This window comes from Enoplosus armatus, chromosome 20 (genome assembly GCF_043641665.1).
Source record: "Enoplosus armatus isolate fEnoArm2 chromosome 20, fEnoArm2.hap1, whole genome shotgun sequence".
NCBI classification, from domain to species: Eukaryota; Metazoa; Chordata; class Actinopteri; order Centrarchiformes; family Enoplosidae; genus Enoplosus; species Enoplosus armatus.
The window spans coordinates 12,025,703-12,039,871 of record NC_092199.1 but is presented as its reverse complement, the minus strand read 5'-3'; the positions used below and the strand labels follow the sequence as shown (position 1 = coordinate 12,039,871).

The window sequence follows — 14,169 nt, the reverse complement described above, 5'->3', positions numbered from 1 at the left end:
CGCTCCCCTGCTATGAACAGGGGAGAGCTGCGACACTGAGAGGAAAATAAGCTAACAATCTAAAAACAAAAGTGGGGCATTGAAAGCTGTTTGTGGATGTTTATGTGTGGCCAGAATAAAACGTGTTGTAATTTGCAGTTGATGGGATAATAGGATATATAATAGGATAACGAGTTAACTAGCTCAATACAGCATATGATGATTATGGCTGGACATTATGTAGCTCAAGTGCCTCTCAAAACGTCAATGAGCTTGAATCCAATGTGAAGGTATTGAATGCATCCAGTGATGGATATGCAAATGAAATGCGGTGAGAAAGGAGTGAGAATGCAAAACAACAAATGCAACACAACACAAACTAGCTCTTTGTTTGGATGCTGGCAAGATGGGAAAATCTTCCAGTTGATTACTGCTGGGAGCAAAATGGTACTCCTGGGGTTGATCAACAAAGGCTGAAATATGCATACAAACGCTCTGCATCCAATTCATAAAGCAGAGTGTAGGCAGAGTTTATATATCTCTCAATCAATGTGAAATGTTATGTACAGCATGATCTCCACTCCCACAACCATGACTGGATGTACACGTGCCTCTAATCATCTGCTTGTATATGAAAACCTCTGTCTGCTTCTCAACTTTAGGTCTGTCAATGAGAAGAACGGCAAAGAAGAACCAGATAATGCTTGTTGCCATGGATACCAGTGGAAGCTTTTGCCACTGCTTCTTACCTCAACTCCATGCAGGTGGCCGGCTTTTTTTTGCTTCATGTTGCCTGAAGAGTGAAAAAGAGCAGGCAGCTGTAGGCACACATGCGTGCTGCACAAACATGTCAGAGAGTTTTCCAAGGTTTGATTATTTCCTCTTCTGTGTTTAATATATAAAATGAGTGCTATCATTGTTATCATTATTATTCAAACATTTTATTTACTTTTCTTTGCTTCATGGCAGTTGGGCACATGCTGAAGAAGCTCTGGAAATAAGGCCACAAGGGCATTAGTGAATATCATTTGGTGAGGACAGATCCTCATCTGTAGAATTTCTCTAGTGCCACACAACAGTATGATAAAGTATGTTTTTATAACACACAAATAAAGAGAGTAACATCTTTTTCAAGTCCATTGTGTAGCCAAAGATTTATACGGCGCACTGCAACAAGTGTAAACAAAAACATATACTCTTCTCATATGAGTATTCCAGTATGCAACTGCTGTTAGGCCGACATAATAAATCACATAACCGATGCTTATGAAGCCAGCTCCACTTTGTAATGATGGATGCTGAGTGCATTTTACATAAAAACATTTTTTCAACACTGCTACTTCAATAATAATGTCATAATAAATATGTGAATATCTATCTTAAAATACAGTGAAAATAGTATAACAATACCAACATACTGTACAGTACAGCTTAAGTTGAACTAAATTACATAGTTTATACCTACTTCTCATAACACTACATACTGTTATTTGTATGCTACATGTACAGTGTGACCTCCCTCAGCAGAAGCTGCTTTTGGTCAGATGTCCACCACACAACCCGGAGCATTTGTTCTTATAGCATCAGATATGACCTTTGCCCCAGATTCTCCAATGCCATTTCCCTGCAAACTGCAGAAACACAGAAACAAACAGTTTTTAATATGAGCAGAATGACACAAACACACACACACAATCACATACAGTTAAGTGTATGTACAGCTATATGGGAGATGTGTAAAAAAGAAAACTCACTTGATGTATGTCAGTTGGTGGTTTCCCTTCAAGGCTGTTGCAATGAATATGGCTCCATCCATACCCAACGAGTTCTCCTGCAGACTGATGATGCACACAGAGTCAAATAACTTTATATTAATCAAATTTCCAGTGATTTAAAGGACTAGTGTGTAGGATTTAGGGGGATATCTATGGGCAGAAATAGGACATTTGTTCCCAGAAACAAACAGGAAGTCCAGTACCAACTGGCTAATTGCACCAAGAGTTCACAGTTCTATGCAGTCACTGTTAGTTAACAAACATGATAATAAAGCTTGATCATTGGTTGAGTAGATTAGTGAGACACAATGTTAGCTGAGTGCTGTCGGCCTTGTAGCAGGCAGCTGCCTTATGATCAGTGATAAAGTCCTTTGGCTGGATATACTATCTCTAAGAAGCTGAATCTGAATCAGAATCAAGAGAAATACATTTGAATTGGGAGACTTTAATCTTGAATAACAAAAAATGTAACCAAATAGGCCATTACATTCAATGTCTGTTATAAATTAAATGTATTCATTTGGATTGAATTTTCAAAATGTGTGTTCTATGGTAAAGTAGGTAAAACAGCACAGTATAAAACTTAAAAAACAATTAGATCAGTAATTAGAGTGTCCCTACTGTCAACAGCAATGACTGAGATTTTGGTTCACATGGATCATGATAAGCTCCAGTCAGGACTTACTTCAACGACTTGAGGCTTCGGTTGCTTTTCAATGCGTTAGCCAGAGCCTTCGCTCCCTCCATTCCTACAGTGTTCCCACGTAGACTGAAAAGGTGGAAAATGTGCTGGGTTAGGGTTATATTAAGAAAACACAACAATAGATGTACATAAATGGCATAAATGGTGTGTTGTAAGACTGGCGGCATCAACAATGAAAAAGAAAACCAAGAGGTTATATTAGATTAGAATATATTAGATCAGAGACACAACCGAATACTGACGAGGACTCTTACTAAACCAGACCTTTCTCTCGCTTTATGTCACTTTTCTTTTGGTGTTGTTTCAACACAGAGTACAATCTTAAAAACTGGTTCTTCACCAGAACTGTGAAATTGAAGAGGTTCACAAAGAGCTGGAGGCCCACCCCTCTTCTGTTTTGGATTTTGTTCTACCAGCCTTCAGGTCACAACTTGTTTTCTCATCTCAAGGTTTCTGTCCATATTTTAAGCCTATTCTTCTATTTTGTGTTATTGGGTTGTTTTGTTTTCCGCTGTGTTGTTCTTTTATAAGTAAATGTATATTTTGTTGTCTTTTTGTTTGTATAACTACCTCCAGACTGAAATACATTTTAATTTAGTCAATTAAATTCAAGTTTCAATAGAGATGGAAGGAAACCCCTCTCTGAGAAAATACCTTGTTGGGCCGAAGCTGACTTTTTGTTGATTTTGTTGATTAAAAGCGTGGCACACTTTCTAGAACATCCAAGTGTTTATGGATAAAAGAAAAACAGACAAGAATGTCTATTTTGGTTAATACAAGAAATGAAATACCAGATGAGTTGATGTACTTTGTCACGCTGCTTCAAAAAATTATATCAAAATTCATACAGCAGTTCTGAAAATAGATTTTCAACATTGCCCACAGTGGTCTACTACACCCAGAGATATTATAAGGATAGTTACCATGGTATAAACAAAATCTCAGACAACTGGCAAATTTATATCCACAGGTGGGTTCATGTTGATGTCTCAGTGAAGGAAAGACCATCACTGCAGTGTGTCTGTATCAAACAAACACCTGTGGAGCTTTACCATAACCACAATCAGACAATTCAAATTGGATGCTGGCTTTGTCAGGCTTAAATAGACAAACACATCCAAAACAGAAAGCAATCAAAAGCAAATTTTAATTTTAATTCATAAAGCAGACAAATGAGAGGGTAAATATTTTTCAGACAGAGTAATACAAGTAAATGGCCTGTTACTGGGATACAATCAGCTGTAACTCAAAAAGCAGAAAAAAGCAATACTACTGAGGAGCAAGCTTTACATTGAAATTGCTTGATTATGATACAGTATATAGCTCAATGACAAATAACAAAGGAGCAATTTTACACAAGAGAGAGCTTCTACTCACTCTAATGTTTGCAGGGTTTGGTTGGTCACTACAGCCTCTGCCATTGCAATGGCACCAGTTGTGCCCGCCGAGACCCCCTGGAGACTAAAGAGACATCACACAGAACAGTGACCACATGGGAAAAAGAAAGACTTTGTTCAATAACAACTTTTATTTGAATGAATATTTATATGTGTGTGTATAAAAATGTGACTTCTGTCATCAGTTTTTATTAATCATTGTCCACAATTGTAATGCCTACCATAATGTACGCAGAGACCTGTTGGTTTTCAGAGCTTCAGCAAGAAAAATGACGCCCTCATTCCCAATAGCATTCTCCTGTAGACTGCAGCAAAAACGGAGAAACACACACAATGACAATTATAAATAATACAGCCCTGTGGCGGAAATTTCACATAACTGTTTACCGGCTGGCCATGACCAGACAATAAAATCCTGTGGCAACTCATTTGATGACAGTAACGTGAATTCTTGACAGAGAAAAGAGTGTGTGGAAAACAGGTGAGTGAAATGAGGCTATTGGCCTTACTCCAAGAGCTGCATCGTGGCATTGGAGCGGAGTGCATCAGCCAGAGCTTTAGTGGCAGAGGACTTGATGAAATTCCACTGGAGACTGTAAGTAGTAGTAGTAGAGAGGCACATAAGGTCACCTATGAGGCAAATACTGCATATGATTTATATGTCACAAGCTTGACTAATAAATGCAGGTAAACAACAGCGATGAAGGCATTGAGTTCTGTGATTGTGTGGCTGAGATTTACTGGTTTTAATCTTTACATTGAGTTAATTGAGTTTTTTCGACCAGCACAACAAGCTGTAAACAACAAAACACTGGCATATTATCACCTTATAAATTTTGAACGTGTTAGCAAAGAGAGGCTTATTTACGAGCAGGCAAATAGAATTAATTTGAAGTCTGCTTTGTGACAAAAGGAAGTCCAACATTAACACTTTTATTAGCTCTGTTTTTGGTTTCCACCAATTCTTGAAAAAAACATCTGGATCTTTAATTTCTAAATGTTCCACTATGTTCACCAGCTAATTGCTAACTTCTATTGTCTGTTGTTTGGCGTGGGTGGGAAGCATTAAGTGATGTTTTAGAGCTTTTTTTTTTTGCAGACTCACGTGATGTTTCCCCTTTCACATTATATATATATAGTAATTTGATTTGATCGATAGTTATTAATTAGACCAGCTTTAACAGACAAAGGGGAAATTCTAATCAATCTTAACAGTGTGGTATATTTATTTGTTGTTCTTCAAATGTTTCTGAAACAGTTAAAAATCTCATAATACAGTGCAACTGCATAACCTGTTTGCATTGAAAAGAGCTAGTTTTGAGAATATTGAATCAAGATCATACTAGCGGAGTGGATCTACCCTATTTATTCTATTCTTGTACCGTTATTGTGGCACTGTGGGATATTTTCAAAGCGAGCGAAGCTGGTGACGCCTGATACTTGCAGGCTCGTGTGTGTGTTTGCATTATAAGCCTCACTTACTGCAAAGAGGTGAGGCCATGATTGAACTTGATTGCACCAGCTATAGCTTGAACTCCTTCATCATGCAACAGGTTGGCTGTGAGACTGAGATACACACACACACACACACACAAACACACACACATGCATACACAGTAAATATAGTACAAACAATCACAGATTTAAAAAAGGGACAGAATACTCACTGAAATGCAATGACACAAGTGGTTATAGTAGAGTGTCAAAGACTTCACTTGGCTTTGAAGTTTATTATATTATACTTATAATTCAAATGGGTAAAACTGCAGTCCATTAATGCCATGAATGTTAAAGCTACCGTAGGCAATTTCATTGAATTATAATTTCGGCTGAAATAACAAATGTTTTTGAAAGACTAAATACAAAGGGGCGGGTGCTCACAGACACATTTTTTAAAAGGAGCCCTTCAATTAGATATTGTTAGTGGCATGCAATGGTCAAATTTTGTTAATTCAACCAAAATTATAAATTATATAAATATATATAAATATTGCCTTCAATAGCCCTGAGTGACATCTCCGGAAGAGTTGGATATTTGTCTACGGGGCATTACAATATGCACTGCTATTAGGGAGGTGACTCACTCGAGGTCTTGTAGAGAGTTGTTCTCATGGAGGGCGTGGGCCATGTTCTTTGCTCCCTCCACCCCGATTGAGTTCTCCCTTAAACTAACCAGATAGAAAAATACATAAAACGGAAAAAAGGGATAAGAAATGACAATCTCAATCCAAATTCATATTTTACTGGTATTTATTCACATATAGCATCTAGCCCCAATATATAAATCAATAGTTTGACATTTTAGGTAATAGAGAGCTAGATGAAAAGATCGAGACCACTTTCACATCTCTATAGTAAATATGAAGCTACAGCCAGCAGCTGCTTTGCTTTGCTTAGCTTAGCATTGCATAAACTGGAAACGGGGAAACAGCTGGCAGTCCAGCAGTAACAAAACCCCCTACCAGCACTTCTAAAGCTAAGTTACAGACGCAAGAGGAACAAAGGCTAAACCGGACAGGACATCAAGACTTATGCTCTCTACCAGACAGATATGAGAGTGATATCAATCTTCTTATCTAACTCTAAGAAAGCGAATAATGTAGTTCCCAAATTGTCAAAGAATGGCTGTAGTCTAATAAGGTTGAATCAGGTCAAGAAAACACGAGACAGCAGGATCAAGTCCCAAATGACATTAGTCTTGGTTTGTTACAGGAAAGCTACCTGGTAAAACAGAGAGAAGCTTCAAGTTCAATACTCACTTCAAGGAGATAAGGCCACGGTTCAGCCTAAGTGCTTTGGTTAAGGCTGTCATCCCCCTGTTGCTGATTGAGTTACTCTGAAGTCTGCCAAAAGACAGGTAAAACGCAAGCAGAATGAATGACTTGCAAGACAAACTGCGGAGTTGTTGCACAGCATGTGAACCATGTGTAGTGACCCACAATGTTAAAACGCATTAGCAGCAGAGTTTTGAATAGAAGGTGATGGATAATGCGGAGGCTATGATGCACTCCTGCGCAGAAGGTACTGACTGAAGCGAGAGCAGAGTGTGGTTGACTGTCAAAGCCTCTGCAAGAGCGATTGTTCCTTTGTCCCCAAGCTGGTTGCTACAAAGACTGCAGACAAGAACAAAAATAGACGACACATTAAGAAAAAAGTAAAATCATGAATCTTGACAATCAGTATGTGACCCAATCACAGGCTCTGCGGTAAACAAAGGTGAGCTACTGTACACCTAAACATAAATCTACAACAAAATGTAAAGAACATAGATTAAGAAAAATAGCTTGTAGTCTTTAATCCTCTGGGCTGAATGTAAAAAAACGGTGTATTGTAAATCGTACCAGCGCAATAGTTTGTATAACGTGAAGTATAATATTATTGAGATCAGTATAGTGAATTGATATTTTAATTTAAGATTACATCAGCTTTGTGAGAGTCCGGTTTGTCTTCAGCGCATCTGCAATCCTTTTGGCTCCTTCCGCTCCAATCGTATTCTTCTGTACACTGACTCATGAAATGCATGAAAGAAAAATGTACTGATTGCTCCACATCATAAGCATGAGCACACACATATGCTATACATGCAACAAATACAAGTGAAAGTCAGACAAAACTCACTTCAGAGACACCAGTTTGCGGTTGCACTGCAGTACTTCTGCAAGGGCCTGAGCACCTTCCTCCTCAATGGCATTGTTCTGGAAGCTGCGTAGTGGTTATAGGAAAATGAGCAATTGCATTTTGCAGGATCACTGTGTGTATAAACTAGTCTATGGCAATTATACTCACTTGATTGATACCAGGACTTGGTTCATTTTCAGAGCCTCTGCCAGGAACTTTGTACCTTTAGAGCCGATGTTGTTGTTCCGGAGACTAAATTATAAATAGGAGGTTAGATGATAAACAGCAATGTAGAATCATTACAGTAACACCATTTAGCAATGAATATGCCCGTGAAATACGAAGACCAAGACCATAAAAATTGCAGCAATTTGGGGGCTTGGAGATAAGCACAAATTGTAACTTTTATTTGTTAAATCTGCAGCATATTAGTCAAAATTGTCACCTAAAGAAATGCTCAAACTAAATTTGGGGACCAATATTTCCACTCGTGAATTATAGTTTGGGAATTATTGTAATTTTGGTATAAAACTGCTAAGAGTATTCATGTGATAGAAATGAGTGTCAAAATTGTTTACCAAACATTTTTTAAACATCTATTAACTTCAAGCTGCCAGCAAGCAAAGATGGCTTGTTTGTGTGACTGGTTTACATGAGAGTATAATCGGCTCTGGGGTTTAGTCATATTATTCACAGATATTGTGATCAACCAATTCATTCACATCCATCTCTGAAAACCTCTGGAGCACCCCCTTTGGGAAACATTGACATTGCAATTTTTTTTGTCAGAGCATCAAACTTAAGTTTAGTGCATGAGAAGCACCCCAGTTTCCTCTTATGGACTCAAAAGGTTATGGCCATTCACTTAATTCACTTGTCAAAGGCAACAAACGGATCTGACTTGAGAGAAATGAGCGTCCGGTTCACCAGGAGGGCTCGACTCAGGGCTTTGGCACCTTTGTTGCTGATGGCATTCTCTGCCAAACTGAGAGGGTGAATAAAACAGGTTATAATCATATGGTACAAAATATTAATGATGATCACGTTCATCATCATCATCAGTGTCTCTTACATCCTTGTAATCAACAAGGCCGACATTAACTTTAACTGTACAACTGTGTGATCTCACCTTATCTTCTGGATATGACAGTCTTTGGCGCTCAGGAGACTTCCCAGCAATTCCATGACATCATCTTTGAAGTGATTGTTCTCTAACCTGTGAAGAAGACACGTTATAAGTTTCACCCTACAATCTTTCTCCTGAGTTTTAGTTTATTGGGAGACAGTGCTTTGGGGAGCTGACCTGAGATGGCTGCAATACAGCAGCTGTGGCAGCAAACACTTCACTGTTGTGTAGTTCAGCGAGCCTGTTAAGTTGGTCTGTTCACTGCACTCTGGAGACACATGCAGCAGGTAGCCCAGCACAACACAGTGAGCCCTTGTTAACTTCCCTGCTAAGCTACCAAGCTGTAAATCTTCCTCTACACTCCGCAACAGCTCTGTGTGTTGCAGCTCCTGTAAACAATATGCTAGGTTGACTGCACGAAGGGACACAACAGTTCCCCCGCTGACCAAGAGGCCTTGTAAAAACCCTGCTGCCCATGCCTTCTGATTGCCATCATCTTTTCCAAGGGCCAGAAGCCCAGCGAGAGGTTTCAGTGGCACTGAGGATAGCAGGCCTGTCAGGAAGCGCACAAACACATCTAAGTGGCCATCTTCGGCCTGTTGTGAGTGCTGAAAGGCACTTCTGAAGTGGTTCTGGAAACCGATCTTGGGCCAAGACATGGTGCTCTCTGAGAATAAGTCAAAGATGGCCCGCTTGGAGGAGACATGGTAGAAAGTAGCTGCCAGATACTCCTGTAGAGTCAAATGAGTGAACCGGTATGTTGTGTATATGATCGACTCCTCCCGAACAAGAACTCCAGCACCAAGACTGCACTGAGTTAACAGTAGATCTATCCCATAGGCTCTGAGGTCCTGCTCACTGAAGGTGTACTTGTGTTTGAGGAGCCCATAAAACGCCAGTCGTCCAAGATTTCCCAGCAGTTTACGATTGCTCCCGTGGAGCTGTTCCATTTTTACAGGCTCCCTGCCTCTCGGTTCACCGACTTCTACCTTCATGGAACAAAAATGAGTGTACAGCTCAGTACAAGTCCTTGGAAGGCTCTCTTGTGTGTCATTCTGCATCATGTACATCAGAGTATCAGCTACTATCCAGCAAATGCATGGTATGTAGCACATCACCATTAAGATCTTATGGGACTCCAAGTGTGCCCATATTTTACTGGCAAAATCAGAGAAGTGATGGTTTAGGAAGAGCTGGATGTCCTTCGGACTGAATCCTGGGATCTCAGTCACCCTGTCTACCAACCCTCCAGGGATGAGTGAGGCCACTCCTGGCCTGGAAGACACCCACACTACTATGTCAGGGAGCAGATTCCCCCTGATGATGTTAGTAATTAGGTCATCGATGGACAATTCTTTCTTTGGGTCATTGCAAGGAGCTGCATCTGAGAAATTTAAATTGCAGCGGAATTCGTCCAAACCATCAAGTATGAGCAGTGTGCGGCAGGAGCTGCTCAGGACCAGACTGGGGTCTGTTAAATGAGGAAAAGCCATTTTCACCAGCCTCTCAGCAGAAAGTTTCTCCAATGAGTTCAGCTCGCAAAAAGTGAAAGGCAAGACAAAGCTCACATCCGTGCAGATGGCCCCTTGGCTCCACTGTCTGATGAAGTGTCGTAGCCAGGTTGTCTTGCCGATACCAGCCACCCCGACTGTGAGGGAAACCCTGGGAGGTAAACTGACCCGGGTCAGGGGCTCCAAGAGTTTCGCCAGCCCCAGCTGTCGGAGATGATTTCTTTTCCTTCCTCGAGTCACCCCCACCTGCATTAAGTCATGTTCCTTTTGCTGGAGGTCGGAAAGTCCATCGACCAGAAGTAAAGTCCTTGAGGAGATGTTCAATTTAGGGCAGCTGACTGAATCTCTGTCTCTGTACTGCTCATATCGCCGTAACAGCACCTCTTTATGGCCCTTCACCATGGAATCTGCAGAAAAGCAAATTGGCTCAGGTTATCAGGTTTTTTTATATTTTTGATTACCAGGACGTTCATACAGGAAATGGATTGCATTTATATAGCGCTTTTATCCCAAAAGTGTTTTCCAATGCATTACATTTACACGCACACATTCATACACTGAACACAGCACTACTCATCAGGAGCAGTTTGAGGATTCTTAAGAGGATTCAGGAATCAAATCACCATCCCTGCTATCACTGCATGCTCTACTACCTGAGCTACCAGATGCCTAAACTATTAAATGAGAGAAATTTTTTCTTCACCCTTTAAAAAATTGACCAATACAGAGAGCAAATCCCATTTCATACCCCTTACCATGGTTTATGATGAGCTGGGCCACCTGAGAATCTGAGCTCTCTATGAAACCCCGGAGGGCATCAGACCCTTGAGTGTCCTTGTCAGTGACAATAGTTGTGAGCATGTTAACCTGATCCTGCAGTCGGCCCGCTTCCTTGATATTGGTCTCCTCAGCTGAACTCAGCACATCCACCTTTCTCAGGTGGGTTAAGATCCCGTCCAGGAAGGAGGTCGTGATGAAGCGTTGCAGCTGGTCTTGATGCTTTTGGATCCAGCCAAGCTCTAAACCAAAACAGAGCGTGAAGAAAACTCTTAAGAAATGATGAATGAGATAACCAAGTGATAATTAACAATTAAGACAATTTTTTGAGCTAGAACAACCATTTTTGATGTACGATAGGAAAACATCGTGCTTTTGGTCTCTTGTCTTCTTGTCAGACTTCATAACAGAGAATACTGAAAAAAATAACTTGTCAATCAGTGAAAACTACATACTGATGGCAATTTATTAAGGGATAGATGCAGGTCATTCTTATGATGTGCACCAGAAAACAATAACCTTTGCAATAAAATGTATTCTGTTATAACCTGAGGGTTCATGTTGCTACCCACCGCTCTGGTTCAGACTGAAATAGCTCAACAACTACTGGATGCATTACAATTTAATTTTGTGCAGACGTTCATGATCCTCACCAGATGACAACTTTGGTGATCACGTCAAGTAAATTTGATTTATATAGCCCAATATCACACATCTAACATTTCCCCCAAGGGGTTTACAATCTGTACAGCATACAACACCCTCTAACCTTAGACCCTTGATTTGGATAAGGAAAAACTCCCTCAAAAAAGCCTTTAACGGGGAAAACAAAATGTAACCTCAGGTAGAGCAACAGAGGAGGGATCCCTCCTCCAGGATGGACAGACATACAATAGATGTTGTGTAGACTCCCCCCCCCCAGGTGATTGTATACCTGAAAAACTAATGACTTTCCCATCAGCCTAAACTGTACTTTGTGTTAAATACTAATTAGCCAATGCCTGCTGTGCCTCACAGACATGTTGAATTGATTTCCAATTACCAAGCCACAGCCTTGGTGTAGTACCAACAGCATTCATTCCTAATTCGTCCTCAAAAAAGATGGAGGGAGCCTTGTGGAGAAAATGATTCCCAATGCTATCTCTGGATCCCATAACCCAGGAAATATTGGTGTTGTGTTTGTAATCGATAATAACAATCCATGATGCTTCCTGTGCTCATAATCTCCTCAAAAGAGCACGCAGACACTCGTCTATGCAAATGTTCATAAACATACAAACACTATTATAACCTTGAATCTGTGCAGTTGTTATCAATTTTTTGTCATGTTCTATACAATAATGTTGTTTTTTTGTGGCTAACAATCATATTTGTAAGCACTTTTTGTTGCATATAATGAATTACTTTTGTATGCCTTAATCCGCATTTTACCCAGGAGTGAGGTATGAAGTAATTCAAGGCAAGTTAACCCAAACAAGCAGAGTTCAGGAATTCCCGGTAGTATTTTTTTCCAAACTCCAAGGGCCAATTTAATCAGTGGTAGAGACGCAGATTTAACACCGCGGCACAGTAATGACAGGTCATCAATTCCAGCTTGCTTTAAGCTTTCTGCAGCAATTACTTTCAGCAATTATCATCAGTGCTTGTGAAACACATGGTGACAACACAAGTGCCCACATCTCTCCCCAGCCTTTTCAAACTTCACAACACAATTTCAGACCATGCTGTTTTTAAGATGTCCCAGGTACACCCAGGTGGCATTTAAGCAAGTAAGAGGTTTTCAGCTAAATGAGTACCTGCTTCACTTATCATCCAACTCAAATCAAACACAGCTATACAAACCTAAAAATCTGCCAGGAACATTTGTGTTGCCTAAAGTGAATCAATATCCATAAAATCATTCAACAGAAAAAGACACTCTGAGTGACGTATAAGCACTCCTTGGCATGCACACTGACAAATGTCCAGGTAAATGTTTTTTTGGCATTGTGATGGCTAATTCTTAATAAAGATCATTTCCAACACCTGTAAGCTTCTTGATCAGTATCACGGTTTCCCCCCAGGAAACTGCTAAGCGGACGTGGTAAGCAGTATGTCATAGTTTGTGATTAACAGTAACTAGGCAACAGTCTCATTCAATGTATGGCTTACTCTGTGTGTCATAGCTGCCTCTGCCATTCTTTGCTTTAAAGATGTATTATAATTCATAATGAATTAAAGTGTATACATTACATTACATTTCCTATAATGATAGAGGAAGATAATTCAGTGGGGATGGACCACCGCGGGAAAACTGTGTATGAGTATGAATGCGGCACTAATTCAGTTCTCTGAAAACAACTTGAAAACTCCCACATCAACTCTAAATTAAACTTGTCAGCAAACGGTTAATTGTGAAACATATTCCAACCAATTTGGTCTTGATTTTGTAGTTTTACAGTCTTAACCACCCCCACTGTTTTTGTCTCTTGCCATATGACTGAGCAAGCAGGTTATTTTTCCTCTGCTGTAGAGGCTTCAGACAGTTTTCACCCATTGCCTTCACATCCCCACCAGACTCTGTGTCGCCAAACATCGCCATGAAAGAATCCTCCTCCTCCTGATGATGATAGAAAAAAAAATCTTCAACATTTGGAAGAATTTAATTACAAACTTCAACCACGCAGGATAGCTTGTTCCTCTGATCTGATCTCATTCACCGCAGCTCCTGTTGCTTTGCTTGATAAGCCTCTCATGGTAGGAACAGCAGAGTGTAAATATGAGTGAATAGGATGTGGGATGATAATGTCAAAGAAGCTGAGGATGAATCAGAAATGAAAGTACAGTACATATTATTATATATATTATAATCATTATAATTACTGATCTAGCCTTTACCATTACCATCCTCCCATCCACCCTCTCGAGTCGGGACTCACCCTCTGCTTCCGCTTGTGAAGTGACACAGCAGGATGTAGACTGAAGGTCCACGTAGCAGTCGTCCTGCCACATAATTCGTTTGCTTCGGTCCAGGATAGAATCATAATGTGCCTTCTTCTCCATGGGAAAGCTTGATAAAATCTGCCCTCAGACGTTCCTGTTTGTGTCTACACACTAAAAAACAGCATTACTTACACAATGTGCAACTACCATAAACTGAAGGAATTAACCGCGGCCTCAATATCTTCCAAAAACGTCCTCCCTAGTATAATTAATTCTCCAAATGTGAATTTACTACATTGTGTATTTAGTCATGCATTACTAGTGCACAGAACAATCTGTTGTAAAGCTTTCACTGATTATG

At 40.1% G+C, this 14,169-nt stretch overlaps 1 protein-coding gene across 1 annotated transcript; it reads right to left on the bottom strand.

The window, feature by feature from the left end:
* Window positions 1–904: 904 nt before the first annotated feature.
* Window positions 905–13,928, bottom strand: nlrc3 (NLR family, CARD domain containing 3). Its single transcript, XM_070926929.1, has 18 exons — window positions 13,805–13,928; window positions 10,865–11,128; window positions 8,776–10,516; window positions 8,602–8,688; window positions 8,374–8,457; window positions 7,641–7,724; window positions 7,473–7,556; window positions 7,275–7,358; window positions 6,884–6,967; window positions 6,614–6,697; window positions 5,939–6,022; window positions 5,337–5,420; window positions 4,364–4,447; window positions 4,076–4,159; window positions 3,835–3,918; window positions 2,440–2,523; window positions 1,734–1,817; window positions 905–1,610 (listed from the first exon to the last, which is right to left on the bottom strand). The coding sequence occupies exons 1-18, from the start codon at window positions 13,926–13,928 to the stop codon at window positions 1,520–1,522; spliced, it is 3,399 nt and encodes a 1,132-aa protein (XP_070783030.1). The 3' UTR covers window positions 905–1,519.
* Window positions 13,929–14,169: the final 241 nt, after the last annotated feature.

Excerpts from the sequence above, each read along its gene's own strand:
- nlrc3 (XM_070926929.1), bottom strand. The coding sequence starts at position 13,928 with ATGGAGAAGAAGGCACATTATGATTCTATCCTGGACCGAAGCAAACGA. Across the intron at positions 11,129-13,804 it reads TTCACAAGCGGAAGCAGAGG|AGCTTGGCTGGATCCAAAAG; the intron begins GTGAGTCCCGAC and ends GTTTTGGTTTAG. Across the intron at positions 8,458-8,601 it reads TGTCATATCCAGAAGATAAG|TTTGGCAGAGAATGCCATCA; the intron begins GTGAGATCACAC and ends TCACCCTCTCAG.